This window comes from Tinamus guttatus, unplaced genomic scaffold (assembly GCF_059628265.1).
Source record: "Tinamus guttatus ecotype Peru unplaced genomic scaffold, ASM5962826v1 Tinamus_guttatus_pri_ptg000080l, whole genome shotgun sequence".
In the NCBI taxonomy this organism is placed as follows: Eukaryota; Metazoa; Chordata; class Aves; order Tinamiformes; family Tinamidae; genus Tinamus; species Tinamus guttatus.
In genome coordinates this window covers 1,295,823-1,320,238 of record NW_028288614.1, presented here as the reverse complement: position 1 = coordinate 1,320,238, position 24,416 = coordinate 1,295,823, and the positions used below count along the sequence as shown (strand labels likewise).

Sequence of the window (24,416 nt, the reverse complement as noted above, 5' to 3'; positions counted from 1 at the left end):
CCACAGGAGGAACTAGAATTAAATGCCAAGCGCCTGCAAAATAAATGGCCAGATATTGGCAGTTTATTGCAGTGGAGAGACTGAGATTATGCAGATGAATGCTGAGATCCTCTCTGGCAATATTTTACTATCTGATTACTCTTTAGCTTATTTCATCTGTACTTTCCTTAAATATTTATTTCTTTGACATCCCAAAGGTGGCTATTTCACCACAAAGTTCCACCGACTGCTATTATATTTATCTCTATATCTATGTATCTATATAGATATTAATAAGCCAATTCTTCCTGTTTTGCCAGTACGAAAACTTTCCAAACAGATGATGCTAATATAAATTGCAGAATAACTTCGCATTTTGAAACTTTGAAAAGCCTTCTTTTTTGACATATATTGCATGAAACAAACTTTAAAATGTCTGTTTGGGGAAAAAAAAAATGTTTTGAAGTCTTACAGGGAATTGCCCCAGATAAGTTCAAAAGGCTCTTCTATTATTACTACAATAAAGAGTATACAGCTTTTCTTCCAAAGTGTTTGTACACAGTAACTAAATATTCCTCCTTCTTGATGTCTTGAACTCATTCTTAACAATAGCAGTACATTAACATAAATGCAGGAATATATATAACCTGAAATTAAGCATTTAATGAAGGTACTTTAATTAGGGTTTGAGTCATCCCAGGCTTTAGGGGTCTAAGCACCCTAAGTGTGACATTCAATCCACATAAGATGAAAACTGCCCTCTGCAGGCACCCATTTTTCTGCTCTGTCTAAAAGGGAACCCAATCGTTGTGGCATTTCTAACCTGGAAGACTTAATTAAGGAGGATGCTTCCGGGCCCCAGAGTCTAAATCCTGAATTTCCATGTTTAAAGTCTAGTTCTGCTAGAAGAGACACATCCCAGTCAGAAACGCTGCTTGAAGTTAATATTAACTTGCACTTGTGCTAAAGGACCAATCCTCAGCTGCACAATGCAGCCGCCTCGAGGATGAAATGATGCAGGTGTTGCAAAGCAGACACCACCAATCCCAGGCTTCTGGACCTGAGTGTACGAAATGAAGAGTCCCTGAGCCATCTGGCAATGTAGAGGAGATGCTTCTTGTCTTCCTTCCCACTGAGTTTGTGTTCGCCCAGATTGGTTCTCCAGTCCAATTCACTGCATGCTCCACAACCTGATGCTCAGGAATGAGAGGGAAGGGACCCCTCTCTTGGCAGCATCAGCAACTTCTGCTGTCAAATTTAGTGATTAAGGGGATTCCGGCATCAGAAGGGAAGACCTGCAGAGTATGGGCGCCTTCTCCAGTTAGATGTTTGCACAGCACCTTGCGCAGCTGAGCCCTGGACCATGCCAGATCTTGGTGGTGACCAGTCTTTGCTGGCTCCTCAGCATCTGCTGTGTCTAACATGGGTCCTCCCAGCTCCCTGCAGTGCAAAACCACATCAAGACAAACTGCTTACAGCACACAGAGGGCGGTTAGTGGCAATAGCTAGCAGCTCCAGCAACCTTTTTGGAAGAAGGTTTGAGATAATACAAAATTTTCACGTTGCGTGGTGTTGTTCAAGACTTGCTTATTGTTGCGGACCATACCAGCTAAGACTCCATAGGAAAGATGCCCCCTCCTGGGGATTAGGGCTGAAAGAATAAGGAATTGCTGGCCCTCATAATGTCAGCCAACTTCCCACCTCTCCAGAGGGGAGTGAATGCCATGAGTTTTATTTTTTTTTCAAATCAGGCTGATGATAGCCAAATTTAACATATTAGTGAAGCACACATGGCACTATACTCAGCTCTATGGCCTGCTATCAACAAGGATTTTATAACAAGTGGTGTGCTTTACCAAGTGATCTTGGGGCAGGTTTTGTAAAAATAAAAATAGCTTGCTGATATTCATATTTAGACTGAAAAAAATCTCTTTGAACTTGCTGAATTCCAAAGTACCTTGGGTGGGAGTGAGCTACCTCATATGCAGATCCAGAATCACAACATACATAAGTTATATTTTAGCACATAAATGCACGCCAACTTAAATGCCTTATTCTCACTCTTCCTTTCCAGATTCTGACCCAGTGATTGGGAAAAAAAAAAAAAAGGCATCTAAAACTAGACTTTTGTTTTTGGCTCTCTCTGGACAACCAATGGCCAGACTCATTAAAAAACAGTGTGTGCTATAAGGGAGAGGGAATGCTCTAGGGTGGAAAAGCTTCGTCACAAAGCCAAGTTCAAGATTAAAAAAACATAACAAAACAAAAAACCGATAAGACTGATTAATTATGGTCTAAAAAGGAGGAATTTTTAGCTAGTAGTGTTGAGTGTCCTTAATTTTAGCCGCTTTATGCCGTGCCTTTTTATTCATTGAGTACCGTAAAAGTGACAGCTCCTAAGTAGGGCTTAGGAGGACTTAGTAGGAGTGCTGCATCTTAACAGATGCAGCAGCAACCAGCATGCAAATCCAGGGCTTTGGAAGCCTGCAAAATGCTGCATGATCCTTGGCTGGAAGTTCACTTCAAAATCACGCTAGCCCAGAAGTCTTGGCTCTCTCTGATTCTCGGCGTTTCCTCTGTTCTTACTTTTGATAAAACATCATCACAACGTTTCAGTGCTTTGGCTGATGCTCTCCAGAGAAATCAGGAAGAGCAAAGATGAGAAAAAATTACAGACGTTTGTCAAGATAAAACATAATTTTAAAAAGAGAAAAAAAAATTTCCGTGTCACTATCAAAACTTTAGCTTTACTCCTCCCTTTTTGCTCTCTATGTTTTTTTTTTAATTTTTAACATTTTTTCCAGCGGGAATAATAAAACCAGGCAGACTCATTTTCTTTTGTTTCTGCTTTTCTTCCTATTTCTTGTGTAGATCAGACTTCATACAGTGTAGGGATTTCCCTACACTGTATGAAGAAGAGGAGCACAGAGGGGCACACACAAATAGAGAAAGTCTATTGACCTGCCAGTAAAAGTATGTGATCCCTGTTTAGGATCTCCTTGATGACTAATGTCTCCCATACTTGTCCCTCAGACAGCCCTTAGTTTCACTGAAGAGTGAATTTTTACAGACAGATTTTTTTTTACAATTTTTTTTATATGGAAAGAAGGCAGAAAAGGAGCTTTTATTTATTTCATTCAAGTACCTGCAGTTAGGAAAGAAAATTTCTTCACTCAAATTTGGACCGTCACAACCTTTCTTCACCTCTCCAGCAGCAAACTTCTCTCTTTCTTTTTCAATGGGCAAAAAAATCCACAAAACCCATGAGAACCCCAGTGGAGGTGCCATGCTTTAGACATGTCTAGAGACAGAAAATAGTGATAGATGGATCATTGGCCTGCTACAAAGAAGCAATTTTTATGTTCTTATGTTCCATGTTTTTTTCTCCCATTCCATTGAACATTTTTAGCATTGAGTTTGAGCTGTGAACAAAATCAGAGTTAATACAGAATAGTCTTTAAAATAAAAGCTTAATGATCTAGATCCATACAGTTTATGAAAGTTAGTAAAGGTGTTCTTTATACACATGCCAGCATAGGTGTATGAATGTGAATATTTTAATGCCTATATAGCCAAATACTGGCATTTTGCACGTCATCCTCGGGCCATAAATGCTCCTTCCGTAATGACTCATCCTTACATTTCTCCTTGGCACAAACAAAGTCCCTTGGGAGAAGCAGCAGTTCTGCACTCAATTGCGGCTCAGCTTTTCTTAATTGGAGCTGCTTAGCTGAATTCTTGCTAGCTGAGCACCTGGCAGAGGGTACAAGGTAGTCCCAGTCTGCAGAGCAGGAGAGCCAAAGCCATTTCCTGCAATGCAGGAGCTTCCCTACCCCTCCTAAAGCCACACAACACTTTCTGCACAGCAGGAGGTGAATGCATTAAAATAAATAAATAAATAAAATAAAATAAAATACTACTCTGTTTGGCAACATGTAGAAGTGTGAAGGTGCTGTGATAGCAAAGCCGTTCTTGGGGAAATCCCCACACCTTAGCTGCTGGTGGGAAAGAAGCAGAAAAGGGGAAATGCTGCCCTGGCAGAATAAGGAAAACCGTTGCTGTTGGAATCACTTCAGCTGCTCTGCTCCATTTTCTTCAATGCAAAGCTGCAAATCACTGGCTGCTCTCTGGAGGCTGCAAGTAATGTAGGGTCACAGATGTTCATCTCCAGTGATGAGGCTGCAGCTCCTTTGCATGGCAAAGGGAAGCCCCTGATCTCTAAACTGAGTCCCTGCATCTTCCCAGACCTGAAACAGTGCCTGGGCTATTGGTGCCATCCCTTCCCACACCTCAGCCCCTTTGCATATCAACTTGTTTCAGGCCATTGGGATCTCTCCAGAGCTGGAATGGGGTTTAGACCCTCCCGTGCTGCCTGGGTTCCCTCAAACATGGGTCCTGCAAGGGGCCATGGGTGTAGCGGTGTAGGGACACGAGTCGTATGTGTTGGTGGGCAGAAACAACACGTGTGCTACTTGCAGTACAAAGCAAAGTTCCTGGGGCTGCAATGCTTGAAACAGCCTGTGCTCTGCCGTGGGTTACCCGAGGATGCTGAAACCTGGAGATCAGCTGAGGATGCCAAAACCTGGCTCTGTGCGGGAGCTGGGAAGGAGTGCGGCCGGAGGGGGATGGGAAGGCAGTGGTGGAGACCGCAGTGCAGCGCGCCGAGCTCGCAGGGCTGTGCCGAGCACGGCACGGAGCGCCCGCTCCGCTTGGCGCGGGGGCGGCAGAGCCGCCTGCTCCCGTCTCTGCAGACCCCCTGCCACCCTCTTCCCTGGTGCTCTGCTCCCTGCATGGATGTCTTGCTGCTTTCAGCACCCCGCAGGGATGTCTTGCTGCTTTCATCACACCACAGCCTATATTTACTCCCTTGCTGACTCCTTCTCTCTTACCACCTCCAGACTCCTTTTACTACCGCTGCCACCCTCCACTTTTTTTGCTTCATTGGCCATTTCCTTGTCATGTAAATCCTTGCTCGGAGCACACTCTTCATCTAATTTATTGCTCCATAGGAATGCCTCGGACATTCATTCATTTGTGCATGGGCATGGAGATTGCTATGCTGGTTTGTGGTGATTATTTTTTCCATCATCCTTAATCCCAGAGGATTTAGGGGCGACAGTGCTGGGAAACAGTGTGATTTTTTGCTCTGCAATGGATAGCAGGGACATGACATGCACAGAGGAAGGCTATCAAAAGCAGAGGGCTGAGCCCAAGGTGACTACCTTAAGGACTGGAGGTCCTGGACAGGGCAGAACTCAAGGTCACAAAGACTTAGACTGGCAGAACACAAAGGTTTAAGAGGTCCTGCTGACACAGACCTCCTGTAGAAGGTGTCACCAAACACAGGGCTCCTCCTCTTCTGCCTTGCAAACCATAAGGGTCACTCCCTTATCTACTTGGCACCTGAAAGCAGCCTCGTCCTTCGCCCTTGGATGCATTGATCGAGGACAGGAGGCAGTCACTCTTTTTCCTGCCACTCCATGAACTATCATTGACAGAGTGATTTCCCTGCTGTGGTTGGGATCCTACTCGCACTTAAGGACACAGGAAGAAAAAAGGCAAATAGGTGAATGAAAGCTGTCCCCAGTAATTCTCTCTCAATCCTAGGAGTCCTGATTGCACCTTCTGTAAGCCCCCATTTCCAATGCCCTTCCCTGTAGAGGGTATGTGTGTAACTACAGCCAGCACAGCTATTGCTCAGCATCTTCAAGGACACCATTGTGTCTTTAGATGCATGGGTGCAGTTTAAGACAACCAGAGATGAAACTACCTGTTGGGGACTGAACCAGGCAGCAAATCCACCCATTTTTTTCCCAGAAAACCTGGGCTGGGATCTGAGATGGATCAAAGAGGCATTTGACCTTGGAAGTGAAGGAGTCCTTCAAGCAATGAAGAGCTTGAAGGCTAAAGAGTGGAAGAGATACAGAAAGGGTGTACAGGTCAATTATAATCAAGCAAGGAAGCCATAGTGTGGGATAAACAGGTACTGGAGCAAGGAGGCTTGTATTGGATTTTCACTCGAAAAGTGATGTTCAAGAGGACAGGAAGATGTTCTTCCCCACTCAAAAGCCTTCTCTGGTGACTAACTTAAAAACCCAAAGTGAAAATGTGATGAAGCAAAGAAGGGTGGCCCAGTCAAGAATACCGCATGTACAGCACCAACCACATTAAAACTTCTCTACAGAGAACAGTCCTCTAAAAGCAATCACACTTTGCTATAGCACCCTTATGAATACCTTCATAATTTGACATACTTCGAAGAAATGGATCTATGTTATGAACATTTCTGTCATTCTCTGTTATTAATCCTAGAGTATATAAATCTCCTGAAATATACTTCTCATTTCTTTCCAAATTATCTAGCAGAAAACTAGAAACCCAAAGCTGCAAGAAAAAGAAACCCAAACCCAAACTCATTAGAAGGACATGCAAGACAATTCTCTGCCTTTAGTTGTTCTGGGTATGTAATTTAAAAGTCACACTACCAGTCCATAATTTCCCTGGGAGAAGGCTCAAGACCTTTGTCTTTATTCATCTTCAGGATATGCCTGTGATAAGGCCAGCATGAACTGGGGATTACAACACACGTCAGCTGGTTTGGGGTTTGCATCTTGTCACTGAGGGCGGGTTGATCTCTCCCGACTTAGCCTGGTGAAAGTTATGTATCAGTTCTGAGCACCCTTGTACCTCTAATGTAGAGGGAAAGAGGAAAAGGCAGAGGGCAAGTCTGTTTTCAACAGTTACTTCAGGATAGGATGGACCACCTTCTAGATGTGCCTGCCTCTTTTCAGCAACTGTAAAGCTTTACCACAAAGCTAAAGGGAGACTGGAACAACTCAATATTTCAATCCTTAAATGATGTTTCAAAGAAAAGGGACTTTTTTTTTTTTAACCTTGATAAATTTAGTTCAATTAAAGCAGCTCACTTACTCTTAAGCTCCATGGATTTTAATGTGATACTCACTCTGAGCTGCATTTGGTAGAGCAGGAATGTCCTTATGATGGGAAGAAACAATGGCACTGATCTCATTAGGATGCTTAACACACAATATATTTCAACACACATCCCTGGTTGCATAGGATATTTTTAAGCTATTAAGGTAAAACAGAGTTTAACCAGCTTTACATGCTTTTTTCTAATATTTCTATAATTAGCTTAATCAGGAGATCCTTAATTCAGCCATCACCCAGTTGATAACAGGTAGTAGTTAAAAAAGCAAAATAGGAAATAAACTTGCTATCGATGATCCTAAGAATATATTTGGGCTAAGAGTCATCTGGATGTCAGGTATCAGGGACCTAAAATAGATGTCAACCCCTCAGTGGGCTTCCACTGCATGAAGTGCACACATCAAGTCCTCCAGCATCCCAGTGAAAGGGAAGCAGAGGAGGTTGGTGTCAGCTGGAACAGGAGGGAGAGGGGTCACTGCCACAGCATGCAGAGATTGCACCAGAGCCGAGGAAGGTTGTGGGTGAGTAGGCACCATGCAGGCACGTCTAGAGCAGTGTGTTCAGTCATGATTTCCGTGGCGATTCTGTAATGGTTAGGCAAATAGAAAAGGTGTCGGGATAATTTAATTATAAGAAAGTATCACTAATGCCCCCTTGGGCTGTATTTACAGAGGATCCATACCTACAATTCACACAAGTAAAGGCTATTTAGCTCAGTAGTAGCAGCTGTTTTTGATTACCCCAGGAGATCCTATGCTCAGCTCTGGTGCAAGCCAAATTTTTATAGCTATTTAGGATGTTAAGGATACTTTGGATATTCAAGTGTGCTTTGCAGAAATATTTCTAGCATGCAATACTGCAGATGATGGTTCAGGGGTTTTTTTTTTGCATTCATCCTCTCGACAGGAGTGATTTTTACTCCAAGTGGACGAAGAGCCCTGATTTTCAAACATGTGCAAGGCAAGGCCTGCATAAATATAGATGGCAAAATCCATCATTCTGGAGGAAAAGGAGGACAGTGCTTTTGGTTTCTGTCACCTCTCAACTCCCTGAGAGTCCTTAGCTCTCCTCCACCTTGATTTCAGGATGTTATTTTACCAAACAGCTTTGGATGTCTATTAAAAAAACAAAAAAGAAAGAGAGAGTATACATATAAAACACTTTAAACACTTTAATACCTCACCATCAAAGCGAAGAGTTTTGCTTGGCTCCCATTTAAGATCAGATATCACACGTCCCATCAAGTCATTTATATTTCATGTCATTCTTAAAGATGCTTAGATTAGGATCAAATTTGGTGACATCAGAAGTGATGATGCGTCTTTTAGTCCTCTGAGAGAACAGATATAGTGAAGTGCTAATTAGACAGACAAAAAGAAAGAAAGGGAGAGCGATATATGGAAAACAGAAAGAAAGACACATAAATGAAGTCTGGGAACCAATGCTCAGACTCCAGTCATGTTAGTGGCCTTGGGAAGAGTGGAGATTGTCTTCTGTTGCAGATCCTCTGAAGATACAAGGGTGTAAAATGGTGTATACTGACTAAATGTTATTATTATATTATTTTGGGATTTTGCTTTCCTGTGAAGAAGATCAAGGAGTAGGAATTTATTCAGGAAAAACATGTAAGAGATCTGTTATAGGCAACATCATGCAGAGGCATAACAGGAATGAGGAGCTAATTGACCATCAGAAAGTGCTTTTTTCTCTGGCCAGAATGAGAGGATCATCTTCAATACGTCTTGTCTTTAGGCATTTGTTTTAGAGGTGGCCTCATTTGTTTCTTAAACCTTACGCCTATCCTGGGACCCCAGCTAATCATGTCTCCTTCTTTTACCAAGGCAGTCCCAGAGCATAGCTGAGCAGATGTTTTGGTCAAATATTTTCCCTAGCTTGCTCATCAGTGTCAACCATGGAGAAGCAGTGGGGCTCCTAAGTCAGAAGTCCTTGTGAAATGTTGAAAGTTAAGCTGACTATGCAGGCCCTTCATTTTTCCCACCCAGCAGTCCCATCTGTAATGTGTGATAAATGGAATTTCTTTTCAGGTTTTTCACTTGTCTTGCCCACTGAGGTCGGAAACAGAGCTTTGGCCAAGCCCTGCCTATCAGAACAGGACCTCAGTGCCTTGTGGAGCATCTAGACAAAGACAGCATATAAGCTCAACTAGAAAATGTCCCCATTTTCCTTGATGCCTCAGTGGCAGGTTCTTGTTTGCATCATTTGAAAGCAGAAAAAGCAAAATGCTTATATACATAGGAAATAATCTTCCTTTCGACAGAAGGGGATGGATAAAATGCCCTCAGAGCAATTCAGCATCTGTGATTTTCTTGATTCCACCTCAATGCTCTCTATTTTGTTGACATATGAGCAGGGTGCCCTACTATACATCAGAGTAATAAATAGCTGTTATCTTCTGTTTTGTGGAAGATATGGCAGAATATGATTTGTTTGTGACTGTTCTGTTGCTTCCCTTGAATTGTAGCTGTCGTTTGGTGCACCGTTTGCAAAGGAAGGCAGATGGCCATCACCAAGTTTGCAGCAACCTTGCAGTGCTGCACAGTGAATCAATGGAGTCTAAATTGCAGTTTGTTGTCTCAGATGGGAGCTGTTCTGCTAAAGTGTCCTGCAGTGGCTAAAAGCATTTGAATGTCAACACTGCATATATAGTGGGGAAACATGAAATTGCTCCCTAAAATATCAAAGCAGCGTCAAAGGCAATTTTTAGCTGTGAAGTTGCCTCTGATAGAAATTGGGGCTGCATTGCTCAAGCATTAATTAATGAAGCTTTGAAAAGGACTTCTTGTGAGTGTGTGTGTTAGGTGTGACCCTCCTTGGGAAATCTAGAAATAACGAGTTCAAAACAGGATTTTTGCATAATGTGCTAGAGATAAGGATTTTTGGACTCCAAACAGCACCAGCTGCCCCTATCTACAGGCTGTCTCTGCTTATATGACATTTTTAATGAGGCTTCAGGTGATCTGGGCAGCTGGCATCAGACTGCAAATCACCTTTTATGTCAGCTTGTGGCAGGACACCTCACCAGAAGCCATTACTTCCATGGGAAATAATGCCTGGGAATAGGGAAAAAAAGAGCTTCTGAAAATCGCTTCACCACATTCCCTGGTCTGTGGCAAGCTAATGCTGAAAACAGTGTGAGTTATTGCCGTGAAAGCATAGTTAGAAATTTCTGTATTGTAAAGGAGGATCACTTCCTTTACATACCACAAAAAAGACAAGGTGAGTATATGAAATAGCTTCAGCACTGTCTCTGTTTCTGATATTTATTTACTCAAAGAGCAGGCAATTCAGAAGTTATCTATGTTTCATACAGTCTGGTACCTTGCTTCAATGATTTTTCTTAACAACAGGAATCATTATGAACATAATAGTCTGACCTTTTGTGTAGCACAGACCTTGGAATTTCAGGTTGTGACCTGCATGCCATGCAAGTGTTTCCAGGAACAGTTCATGTTGGGCATGAAAAAAGTTAAAAGTGTTTCCTTCAAATGTTTTTAGCCTTTTGCAGGTGAGCGTTGTCATGCGTTTGTGCAGGACAGAGTGTCTCCCAAATTCGAGCTGTCAGTCAGCTCATTCCAAAATACCTCTAGGCAAAGAGTAATATCTCATGTTACTCACACCTGCAAGACAGTTTATATATAAACTGTCTTGAGAATGTTATGATTTTTTTTCAAATACAAAAGGAAATAAATCTGAAAACTTTTAATCCCATTTACAGGGAAAAAAAAAAAGAAATGAAGGTCTGTTAATTGGTTTAAAGCAGACATTTATTCCCAGTTTTAGATTTTTTTGACAAAAAAAAAATTACTTGTACTAGTGCATTTTTATCCAATCTAATGTATTTGGGTTTGGAGTGTGATAGACTGCAGTATGATAACTGCAGTTATCCTGGAGCACTAGAATAACCAGTTGCTAAAAAAAAAAAAAAAAAAAAAAAAAAAAAAAAAGCTTTACAAAACGAGAAAGAAAGCATTTTAAAAAGACAAGATATTTCTACACAAATCAGTCAGGTCCTGTAAATACACTGGTGGAGATCCTGAATGCATCAATTGTATCCTCTACTGATTGTCGTGGAGCTCACCACTCTGTCCTAGCACGTACTGAAACAAGTAAGATCAGAGTAAGGTTTGTATTCTTGAAATATACAGAAAAATCTGAGCTAAATTGAGGAGGAGAGTAAATTAAAAGTTCAAATAAACAGTTCACAAAGTCTGATTTTAAATGGACTGTTCTGGAGTCAGAGTAGCTATATTAAACTCTGTGGGTGTACATCTGTGTACCGAGGTTGGAACCAGTGCCTTATTTTCTGTAAAATCCATGCTTTTTAAAAAGCAGTTGCAGAGTAGCAAGAAATCACAAAAGTTCCATAAATTGATCTTCTTCTCAAATGTTTTATTCTTCTGTAATTGGAGTTTTGTTGTTGTCTGCCACAGTTAAAATGTGGAAAAGTGAACCTCTCCCATGGGTGAGGAACTTGCATGCAACATTTCAGTCTCTGAACACCTGAGTCTGCAGTGAGTATCTGGGCAGTCCCTGAACTGCAGCACCGAATTGCAGATGAGTAAGAATGTAACGTAATGTAATGTAATGAGTAAGAAACAGAGCGAGAGGGAGAGAGAGGGAATAGGGATACAAATCAAAGCCCACTGAAGTGAATGAAAGACTCCTATTGACTGCAGTAGCCTTTGACTCACGCTCTCTGCATGTATTGGAAAGAAAAGTAGAGTCAAACAGTATCACTTGTACAAGATAACCACATGCTCGTCTTTTTACTTTCCCTCCCAGGATGGAAGGAGAAGTTTTATTGGCCACCAGCTCGGAGGGGTCATGGAAGTGCCAAACAGCAAAGACCAGAGAGTCAAATCAGCCAGAGCCATCCAAATCACTTACTACCTCCAAACGTATGGCTCTGTTACCCAGGACCTCATTGGGGAGAAATGGGAGAGTGAATTCTGTAAACTGATGCACAAGATGCAGCTGGATCACCAAGATCTGCAGCTCTACTCCCTCGCATCCTTTAGCCTCTGGAAGGACTTCCACAAGACCAGTCTCTTGGCCAGGGGCAAGATTTTGGTGAGCCTGATGCTGATTCTCCTGACTGCTACCCTCTCAAGCTCCATGAAGGACTGCCTCCGTAGCAAACCTTTCCTGGGACTCTTGGGAGTACTCACTATCTGTATTTCCAGTGTCACTGCGGCAGGGATATTTTTCATTACTGATGGAAAATATAATTCTACTCTGTTGGGAATCCCTTTCTTCGCTATGGGTAATTATTTATCTTCATAATAATAGGATTAACCAAGCTTAATGACAGGATTGTAAATTACATCCTGGGTTATAAAGTGCAGATTTTACCTTGAGTGAAAGTCTAAGTCGTTTTCATCTTGTTAAATTGATCTGTGCCTTGCCAAAAAAAAAAAAAAAAAAAAAAAGGTAAGGTAAAAGAAAGAAAAATAAAGCAGTAGCAACAATGAAGAGCAAATGACGTTGCTGGAAGCTCGGCCAATGTGAGAGAGGGGCAGTTTTATTGATTTTTGTTATAAAACAAAGGAGAAATTGTTATTGAAAACTAGTCAGCTCAGCACTGAAAATGGATATGAGTTAACCTGACTTTGATGGAGGTCAGACAACAGTAAGTTAAAACAGTAGGCAAATCAGGAAGGAGAGGGAAGGTTTTAGCATCGTTTCTGATGAATGCTTCTCCTTCAGTTTTGCATGAAGCGGCAGAGGGGAATGGTTCGATGTACGAAGAAGATTGATGGACTTTATCTCAAAAAGGAGATTATAGTGGTAGAGTTTCCAAGGCTGTAAGCAAAGGGGCCTGTCAGTATCTGTAGTACATAATCCCTCTGTTTGTGAAGTCTGAGATCAGCTGTGAAGATTTCCTTTGCGTGACACCAGGGCAGGAGAAGGTGCAGCTGAAGAACAAACATAAAATCCAGTTCCTTTAGCAGGAGGATTGTTTTCGCTCTTTTCTTCTTGTTGTTTTGCCAGCACTTTTGACATGTTTGTGTGGTTAGTTAGTTTTCTAGGAAGGTATGCTGAAAGAGAACATGAAAATGCACCCCAAAAGGCTTGCTAGGGAGCACTCTTCTGTGCAGTCAGGTCCATCTTGGACATAATTTCATCATATCATGAGACTGAACAGCAGTGATGACCCTCCATGCAAAATCTCTGCAAGGCAGTCCAGACCCAAAAGCCTTCCTGCTTTTGCCTTTTGATGTTTGCAAATCTTATGTCTGGACCTAACTCTTCACGTCTTTGCAGCTAATTTCTGAATCTCCACTCAATTTTGTTGTATCCATGTCCAATCTTACGCTACAGTGAGAGACAGCTAAATCTGCAGTCCCAAACTAAAGTCAAGGTTTGAAGGAGGGTCCTATATTTCTTCTTAAAACTAAAACAAACACCTACAAAATAACACACTTGTTCATTCCTCATCTCCAGAAAAGTCCTGCACATGGCCAGCCCTCTACCTTCTACTTTCTCTGTCCTCTGTGTGTATCCATTTCATAGGTCCTACACCCAGGATGTCTGGAGCAGTTGTCAAGGTACCTTGGTGGAAAGGAGTTGATGGGCCAAATTCCAAAAAGTAAAGGGAAGAGTGAGGCAGAAGACCCCAAGGAACTGTGGTCAGCCTCATACACACAGTTGCCATAGCCTCTTACTGAGTCATCGGTACTGAACAGTATAGATGGTGTAGACACATTCCTGGTGTAGGCACAGGTGTAGTTCTGCATAGCAGGGCAGAGAGGATGAGGAAGGTGAAGCAAACTCATACTTGCTGCCAAATTCTGTCAAACTTTACTGCTGGGTTTCAGGATGTTAATGTCCAAGCGAGGCTAATGCTCAATGTGGCACTGCCTTGCTTGTGCAGCAAGTTAAAGTGAAAGCAAAAGATACTGAAGTGGCAAACAACACCTTGCCCTGATTGCTTGTTCTTCTGTTGATGTCCCTTTTCAGATGGCTGTAGAGATTGTTGGCCCACACGTTTTGCTTTACACACTCTCGTCCAGATTCATCCATCCCAGAGAGCTCCAAACAGTGCCTGTACAGGAAGTTTGTCTTTGGACAGACCATAAACCAACATATTCATAGGTCCCGAGTACATCAGTTGAAGTTTTAGTTGCATTTCTTTCAATGCGTTTGTATACTGCTGCCACAAGAAATAGGCAAGAATTTTTTAAAGCAAAGTGACTCAATTTCCCAGTTTCCCATTTAGGGTGGTGGAAATTTAGGTGCCTTTTGTGTTTGGAGTCACAATGCAATTTCAAAGGGATGTTATCTACATGACATAATTATGATATCCCATGTCTAATCTTCACTAATTAATATAACCAAAAGGTTAACTGCATAGCTGAGGTATTATTGCTCCCAGGATTTGGTTTTTAATGCTCAGGAACCAGACTGATATCATCAGAGAGATGGTGACTTAACTCAGCTGAGGATCTGACTGTGTATTTTTAAACACAGGTTTATTAATTAAGTAACTTTATACCATCATTATTTTTGATCAGGTAATAAAGTATGTCATTATAGAGATTATTGGAAATCTTAGGTTAAAAATGTAACTACCATGTAATTGCACTGTAGTTATATTTTGGTATTACAAAGGATATTTATTTTTTAGAAGTAGGGATTAACAGTAATTGGAAGTGAGAAATCACATCCTACTCTTTGCAAGTCCATTCTATGAAGACTGGAAGATCTTCAGGGGAGAGGTTATTTCTCACTCAGCATTTTGATACCATTAAGCTCCACGAGTACCCCATAACACACTGTAATATTTTGACTGCTACTATTTACAGAAATAATACTAACTGTGTTATAAAAAATCATGAATGCAAAATCATGAATGAATGGCTGAGGTTAGAAGGGACCTCTAGAGATCATCTAGTCCAACCTCCCTGCTCCAGTAGGGACACTAGAGCACGTGGCACAGGGTGGCATCCAGGCGGGTTTGGAAGATCTCCAGAGGAGACTCCACAGCCTCTCTGGGCAGCCTGTGCCAGGGCTCTGTCACCCTCACAGGAAAGAAGTTCTTCGTCACATGGAGGTGGAACTTCCTGTGTTTCAGTTTTTACCCATTACCCCTTGTTCTGTTGCTGGCCACCACCAAGAATAGTTTGGCCCCATCCTCTTTTCATTCTCCCCTCAGGTATTTGTACATGTTAATAAGATCCCCTCTCAATCTTCTCTTCTCCAGACTAAACAGGACCAGCTCATTTAGTCTTCCCTCATAAGATAGGTATTCAAGTCCCTTAATTATCTTCATTGCTGTATGCTGGACCCTTTTTAGAAGTTCCACATCCCTCTTGTACTGGGGAGCCCAGAACTACACACAATATTCCTTTAGAAAACAGTGGACTAATCGCTTTCGGTAGCAGCCCCATATCTGACATGCCGGTGCAAAATGGATAGCCGAGATTTCACTTATGATGCAGGGTTATTATTTGGTGAAGATTCCTGGTTATTCCATCCACTGGCTCAGTTTCTCAAATGGAAGGAGATAAGGCAAGAGCAAACAAGACTCCAGGCAGTTATTATTACTTCAAATTATTTCAGTCATCTAACTTCTTTTGGATGACAACTCTAGCAGTTGTTGAAATAAATTTGAGATGTCTTGTTATTATCATTAATAGTAATGTCATGGAAAATTATAGGGGGAAAAAGTGAAAAAGTGTGCTGAAAGTATTTTTTCTTAAGCCTCAGAAGACAAGAAGGAGGACCCAGGCAACTACAGGCCAGTGAGCCTCACCTCCGTCCCCGGAAAAGTGATGGAACGGCTCATACTGGCTGTTGTCTCTGGGCACATGGAGGACAAGAAGGTGCTCAAGAGTAGTCAGCATGGATTCACCAAGGGAAAATCTTGCCTGACTAACCTGATAGCCTTCTATGATGGAGTTACCAGCTGGATAGATGAGGAGAGAGCGGTGGATGTCGTCTATCTCGACTTCACCAAGGCTTTTGACACCGTCCCTCACAACATCCTCCTGGGTAAGCTCCGGAAGTGTGGGATGGATGAGTGCACAGTAAGGTGGATTAGGAATTGGCTGGATGGCAGAGCTCAAAGGGTGGTGATCAGTGGTGCCAAGTCTAGTTGGAGGCCTGTAGCTAGCGGTGTCCCCCAGGGGTCAGTCCTTGGTCCAGCCCTGTTCAATTTATTCATCAATGACCTGGATGAAGGCACAGAGTGCTCCCTCAGCAAGCTTGCTGATGACACGAAACTGGGAGGAGTAGCTGATACCCCAGAGGGCTGCGCTGCCATCCAGAGGGACCTGGACAGACTGGACAACTGGGCAGTGAAAAATCTCATGTAATTCAACAAGACCAAGTGCAAGGTCCTGCACCTGGGGAGGAATAACCCCAGACACCAGTACAGGCTGGGGACCGACCTTCTGGAGAGCAGCTCTGCAGAGAAAGACCTGGGTGTCATGGTGGATGATAAGTTGACCATGAGGCAGCAGTGTGCCCTCGTGGCCAAGAAGGCCAATGGGATCCTGGGGTGCGTTAAGAAGAGCGTCTCCAGCAGGTCGAGGGAGGTGATCCTGCCCCTCTACTCAGCCCTGGTGAGGCCACATCTGGAGTATTGTGTCCAGTTCTGGGCTCCACAGCACAAGAGAAGGCTGAGAGGGGATCTAATCAGTGTCTAGAAGTACCTCAAGGGAGGCAGTGAGGAGGATGGTGCTGACCTCTTTTCACTGGTGGTCACCGACAGAACTAGAGGAAATGGCCACAAACTGAAACACCAAAAGTTCCACATGAACTTAAGGAAAAATTTTTTAACAGTGAGGGTGACAGAGCACTGGAACAGGCTGCCCAGAGAGGTTGTGGAGTCTCCTTCTCTGGAGATCTTCAAAACCCGCTTGGACGCAGTCCTGTGCCACGTGCTCTAGGTGACCCTGCGTGTGCAGGGGGGTTGGACTAGATGACCTCTAGAGGTCCCTTCCAACCTTAAGCACTCTATGATTCTCAGAAGACAAATTTGAGGGTTAAAGTTCACCCTAGCTCTAGTTTAGAAGTACTCAAAGTATCAAAGCATTTCTAACCTTTGCTTCAAGGAATGGACTTTCTGATTACAGCTTCAACTTCGAAATGATATTTTAAGAGGAAAATTTGACTTTGTTTTTGTCCATTTGCTCCTGCAGCAAAGCAAATTCCATATGAATGTAATGGTATATGGTCATCTCCTAGCTGTTTTGACGGCTTAGAACAAAGAGACATAATAACCCTACAGTTCCCTGCCTTAGGAATACAGTCAATCTGGCATTTTATATATAGCAGCAATTCATGTCCTCACCCACTTAGCAGATCATTAAGGAAATGCAAACACTTTGTCCTAAATCAGAAAATGTCCATTCTTGACTTTTATGGTAGGAAATGGGAATAACAACAACAAAAAAAAGGGTGCTGGAAAAAAAAATGCAAAAAAGAAAAAAAGACTATATGGATGGACAGATAAGACAAATAATTTTCATGAATGGGTTTAAATATTCTTCACATTGATAATATTCCCATGATCTGGTATACTCTCAAGCTATTCTATTCTCTACAGTTATGCTTTCATAGGAAAGGATGACCCCTCCATAACATCATTTTTGACAGGTAGACGAGCAGAAGAGCAACCTGGGATGCTCTGCTGCACCCACACCATGCAGATGAGGGTGTCACACATGGGTCACAAACTCCCAACAGAGAGGGACAGGGCCTGCACATGTTGCTTCGGGCCAACCTCAGGGTTTCTATCACCTGACCGCAGCTGTCCCAAATACTTCTGCCTCAGTTGAAGTGATATGACCTCAATTTCTTTCCTAATAATAATAAATAGTCAATTGGACCATCATTGAGGATGTATTTAAGGATGAGTTGAGTTCATCTCTGCAGGCACCTATCTCTCTTCATAAAAGCTCCATAGAGGGAGCCTAGATTCACTGCTTAGATTTTAACAAATAAAGTTACATGAAGTATACATATATAACTTACATTCGTAAACTGATGGGACATACAGATTGCAGACTGGCTTTTCCTCTGGAGCCAAACGGGAAAGCCTTTTTTCCTCTTATCAGTTCAGAAATCCCGGGTGGTTACTCCATCCCAGGAGGTAGAGGGACAGCTCTTGTGCTCAGTAATTCAGAGGCCCAGCTCAAAGCAAAGCACTTGTCCTTGGACCATTGCCCAAGCATACAGCACCAGTACTGATTTGCAACATGCTCTGAGGCCCACCATTATAGCAGAGAGAAATACAAAATATATTGTCTCTTCTTACTTACTCCAATGAGAATTTGTCTCCAAATACACTTTTTTTAATTAAAACAGCTTCCTCAGCTCTCCATCTGTAACTAACAGATTGGTAGCTGTCATTTGAGTTGCTTCCAATTTACTAGGAGCATTTCTGCAAGTGGGTCTGATTAAGGAGAAATGCGTGTTTCCAGTTAAAAAGTCTAAGGCTAAGAGGCATAGTTTTCTTTGCACTTGAAAGTATATTTAATGCTCTTAATCAATAAATGCATTCTTTGCAGAAAGTAGAGGATATTTCCTCTTCAAATACCTTACACAATTGTCTGAACTCGTCTCACTTTCATTTTTCTATCCCTTCAAGACAATGCTTATTCCCATAACTGGGTTATTTAAGGTTCTTTATTAGATACACCTTTTCTGTGCATTGATCTCATTTAGCAGGAGTTTTGTTCCTTGTACTTAGCATGTATCAATGCACATCACATTTACATTTGGCTCGTTTTGACTCAAAAGATGGCTGCATCGTGGCAGAAATGATTTAGCTCTACGTATATCATCTCTAATAGGGCAGTGTCAAATCCAGCCTTGAATAGCACCATTGCTGGCAATTCCATAACCTGCCTTGACAGCTTGTTCCAGTGCTTAAAAGGCTATACATTTACAAAGATATTTCCAAATACTTTCTTTGCTGTAGCTTATGCCTATAACTTCAGATTCTGACTGGCCTGACTTTGGAGTGTAATTTTTTACAGTATCTCTTTATGTATTTGCAGATACTTTGGCATATATTATATGCAGGGCTGTGTATACCTCATCTTGGATATCATTTACAGACAAATCTATTTCCATGGGTCTTTTCCGCTAGTTCATACTTTCTTGTTAACTCCACTAGCTGAGTTGATGGATGGTGGCTCATAACTTCTGGTCTCAGCTGGAGCACTGCAGATCTGCAGCTAAGAGCAGATGTGGGATGAGCTGAGCCTTGGAAGGACCTGTTCTCTGCTCTTTGGTGTGTGGAGGAAAGTTGCTGCCCTTCACTGCCCTTTTCTCCTGTTGGGAGAAGCAAAGAATGAATGATCCTGCACTCTGTCAATGACACAGTCTGCTCGTCTTAGCTACTTTGCTGCTTCACAGTGAAATCCAAGGTTGTACTTCTGTTTTTTTTATTATTTGTATTTTTATTTTCAGTAAAAACAAAAAAGGCAGCAAAAGCATTTGGTTTTTGTTGGAATATATTTTATGTACAATCAGCCTGTAGAACACACTGGTGCAAGGCATGGCTATGGCCACACGTTCAGCCTGTCTCAGAAAAGGTTAGAATTTTTTGAATTATTTTGAATCTGATTGCAACACTAAAATTTAGTGATAAGGAAATGTAATGAGCATGTTTGCAACCCTGGTTCAAAAATAGACACAAAGAAATTCCGTTTGTGGAGTTTTCCTATTGCTTGCCTCTTTTGGTTGGAGAATTTACGCTTAAAGAACCAGGAACAGGAAATAGAACTCAATGAGCCATTTGCCAAATGTAATAAATTGTTATTTATCTACTATGTTCTACTCTAATGGGGAAAATTGTCTGCAGTACAAAAAGCTTAAAAAGTCTTTTGCAAATATGCTTTACCAGATGTCCTAGATTTCATATGGTCTCCTTTGTACAACCACTAACCACTCGCAACTTTAATAATTTGCTTTTGTTTTCCATTTCCAGCCTTTTTTTTCTTTCTATTTTTTCCCCATGAAGTAACTTATAGTCTCTGGTGGGATAACCGCATGCAGCAACCTACCCCACATTGGAGCCACACTAGCTCCGGCCTCATTGCTCATCATCCATGAGTGGCTGCAAATAATAGCAGCAACTTGTGTTATTCAACAGATATCTTCCCTATCACTGGCATAATCAGATGGATGTATATTCAGATTTTGCAGTAATCATGCTGGATGTGGTGAACCAAGCATTTGGTGATTCATCCGCGCTTGGTTAATTGTAAGATGAGGAAGGATGTGCTGTTTTGGGTGCTAAAATTGGCGGTGAGAGTAGTACCAGTGAGAGGTGTAGGCCCGGGCACCATTCACCAATCGAATGAGTTGAAAATCTCAGGCCTTTGCAGCTTCAGGTCACTAAATATACCCTTTTATTTTTGTTCTGCATGGTTGGATATCCTGTCCTCAAGGCCCTGGCTGAATTCCAGTGTGGATAATTGCACTGCTATCTTTTTCACATTCCCTCTGCTGTGCAGGTTAGATAAAGTATCCATAAGAGGGGCATGGCTGAAAATACTATGCAGGTAGTATTCAGTTAAGAAGCTGCTGATTTGTACCTAGATATGGCTGCATTTCACTGGTGAATGAAATGGTCGCATTGCATGATTAGACAATTTCAAAATTGCTCTGGGTACTTTGGGAACTCAGTTATGCCCTGGCATGTGACCATTGCGTTTTCCTGCAGGAATCTGTGTTATTTCAGCAGTAGAGAGTGCTATGATCATCCTCTACTTTTAAAATCCAGGGAAGATTTTAGAATTTGGGATTTTGAAAATCCAAGCATTTTCTCACGATCTGATACAACACTTAGATTTGCCTAAGCTAGAGCCCCTATTCAAATGCAAATCAGCAATAGGGTTTTTAAATGCTGTAGTTTTTCTTGGTTTATGGATTCAGCTATCATTAATATACCTATGGAGAGAACAGCTTTGCTAGCTTAGTCGTTAAATCAATTAACACTACTAGTACAAAATAATAATTTACACATTTTACATGAATTCAGAAACTGTACGTATGATCAACAAGAGGGAGCATTTGCATTGCTTTATAAAGACAGAGAGTGGAAGACTACTGAATAACTTGTATGACCCTAACAAGTGAAATCTTGTGTTTAGCTGATATTTTTACCGTTACTTTTAATTGATATTTTTACTATTGCTGCTGAGAAATTACTATTCTCAGAGGAGGATACAGAGCTGCAGAAGCAGAAGTCGAAGAGTTGTCGTGGGCACTTAGTGTGGAACACTGGAAGCGCTCATCCTTCTGCAGCGACTTTTAATACAGTCTAGCATAAACTTAAAGGTTTTGAAACTAAACTAAGAGCCCGGGGAACAAAAAAGCTGTTTGTGCTCGGAGTAGATAGCAGAGTGAAAGGAAAGGAAAGTATGTGAGAAACAAACCCAAACTTTTCTAAATGCTCCTTCTTCTCCTGGGAGGTGGACTGCTCTAGCCCTTGGCTCTCTACAAGGGTAGAACTCAGTGTCCTTTGTGAAGGTAATTGCTTGCATGAGCTTTCAACATCTCTCTCATCAGCGCTAAGAAATACTGAGAGGTTTATCATGCAGCTCTCCTGCTTTTAAACCAATAACCTTGGCTGAATACTGAGGTACTGAAGGCTTTACAAAACATAGACAGAAATGTTCTTTTTCTTAGATCATTTGAATGCCAAATTCTGAACTCTGCAGCTAATGAAGCACATTGCAGAAAAGCTCTTACGTGGGTTCTAACCTCTAATATGCTTACTTTTTTCCCCCTAAAGGGAAAGCAATAGAAGCTATTTATGGTCTAATTCAAGGAAAAAAAAAAAAAAAGGCAGTAATAACAAGTAAGAAGAAATTGCACCTGGAATCTCTCAGTTTACAATTTTTTAAACTGATCAGTAGATGCATAAGTTATTTGTGGCCAAGGACAGACAAAGACAGATGTATACACAAACGCAGAAGATGTTATAGAACAACACAAAAATGTTATGCCCACTTCTTATATTAAAAAAGGAAAAGCCATACATGTGGTAAACAGTCATGATTCAGCTTCCATAACTATGAAATCATTAAACCACATGCACTTCAGAGTTTTGTTCACGAGTTAATTCTAGAAAAATATTTTGTCAACATTAAATTGCAAAGCTCTTTTCAGTGCTCTACAAGAGCTTGTCTTTTCTTTTAGGGCCTCTTCTACCCACTCCTGTCATGACTGCCTACCATTTTCCTGAGCACCTGACATTGTGTAACAAAACACACACCAACAGGGCATTCCTTATGAATCCTCATGTGTTAGCTATTGATAAACTTTCCTTGAAGTTTATTTAATGCTTCTTTGAGAAGATAAAGGTATCTTTAGTTTCTTTAGTCAGTGATATATTTATTGTCCTTTATGGGAACAGGGTGCAATGCTTTTTTTTATCCTTAGAAAGGGTTATTTGACCTAACTTTAACATGGAAAAGCAAAAGTATGGAAAACATCTGAAAAATAGATTTTTAACTGTATATCAGGTTCTTCCATGACTTCTCCCTTAATAATGTATGTAGTGGGGTCACTGATCTGCTCCTCACTTAACTAGGCGAATGAAAAACATAATTCATGTTGAAGTTCCCTTATTATCAAGGTTAAGCTGAAGTCATTAGGAATGGTCTTTTTTTTCACATGGAGCAGACTTGATTTAACTTTATGTGATAAAATAAGAATGACATGTTTCAGGGTGATAAATTTTAGTCTAAGACTCCGGTATTGAGTTCAGTATGTGAAATAATGGGTGAAAATCAATATCAGAATTGGAAGCAAATTCTAGGTTACTGGAATGCAGCTTTTTGTGATTGCAAAGTTGGGATTTTAAGATTTCTTAAACCTGAAATAAATGAAGGAGCATTGTCTCCACTAATTTTAATCTCTAAAATGTGAGCAGCTATTCTAAACTTGAGGGTGATTTCTCCTGTTGTAAAAAAAAAAAACTAAGAGAAACTAAGAGAAACACAATATTACTCAAAGGCATAGCACCCATCTCATGGGCAAGTCTTGGTATCCACCAATGGGCAGATAAATATCCACTTCTTTCTTTGAGTTTTGAGAAACCAAATACATGGTTCCTGGAACAATAAACAAACTGGCACTAGAAATATGATTGTAATGTAAACAGTTATAGTCAACCTAAAACATAGGCAGTGGTGGCTAGGCAGCCAAAAGCATCATGAAGCATCAGTACCAGGTAATTGCTCAAGTCTTTCCCAGACCCTGGTTGGATTTTTAACCCCTGATGAACCTCTATTGTAAGTAAATCCTAACTGACTCTTGTCATTTGTTATCTGCACATCTAAACTGCCAACAGAGAGCTAACAATTAAGTTATTCTTTTATCATATTGAGACTCTTCTGAAGTATTTGTAGTTTTATGGTTTTATGGTTTCAGAGAGTCTTCAGAGAACTAGGGATCTAGGTTTTGTCAAAATGCAGAAAAACTAGAGAGCCATTTCTCATAAATGCCTTTGAATATAGATTTTCAAAAGCATATTTACCTCAGATATGTGTAACTTTTTCCTTTCGTGGAAGACAAAACAAAGAGAAGAAGTGAACCGTTCCCATTTTCACAATTTTCAGATTTTTTACTTTGGACTCTAACACCTTTTCCCTTCTTCTTCTCTTCTGGGAAAGGGTGGAAGTAAGATAAAGCGGAAGAAAATAAAATTTACTGAAGTCAAAAAAAGTTTTTAGAAAGTCTTAAAATCCTAATATTAAAATGATGCCAACAAATGTTCTAAAACCTCAGAAAAAGGTTTATCTAGGAGACAATCAGTAAATATGGTGTTATAAGACAGCACTTGAAATGGTACAATATTTATTTCCATGGGAGTGTGGAAAACAGACTATAGCAGACAAGCCTGTTTGTTTTCTAATAAATCCAAAAGTGTACGCAAGAAAAGAAACTATACGGGTTTAATATGTTCAGCTAATGGTAATTTGATTTACTCTTGCAGAATGTTCTGATACATGTGTATATTAAGTCACTACAGCTTATATTAAAGGTAATCATGAAATATTAATTTGTAATTCTGGACTCCTCCTCCCAAGAAGACATTATTAACTGGGGCAAAAGGAGTTTCTTCTATGCCATTCAACAACTTTCCTCATGTTTCTGGAGGAAAAAAATCAACATCATTAAAATTCTCAGATAATGCAAGGCTTGGCAGATAAAAATAATGAGATTGCAGCCCAAGCACATCATCAGGCAGGCTCATTTGATCAGCTTGTGCTTTATCACAGTTAAATGATAGATTATGCATCTAGAAACAAAGAACGCATTCACAATTGCAAGATGAGAAATTGTATCCCCAAAAGCAATAATAATATGATCACAGTAGATGGTGTATTGAATATGAGTTCCCAATGTGTTACTGTTGTTAACAAAGGGTGTTGCAAATGCAGACAGAGTGTGGAGGTGGCATTAGTTCTGTGAGCAGCATTAGTGAGAACAAGATA

The 24,416-nt window shown here is 41.1% G+C and overlaps 1 protein-coding gene across 2 annotated transcripts in view; it reads left to right on the top strand.

Moving 5' to 3' along the window:
- PTCHD4 (patched domain containing 4) overlaps positions 1-24,416 on the top strand; it is a 77,728-nt gene that overhangs the window by 11,556 nt on the left and 41,756 nt on the right. For both annotated transcript variants that reach the window (XM_010220579.2, XM_010220570.2), the window contains exon 2: positions 11,734-12,214. In XM_010220579.2, the coding sequence (XP_010218881.1) occupies positions 11,734-12,214 (481 nt within the window). The remainder of the gene's footprint in view (positions 1-11,733; positions 12,215-24,416) is intronic.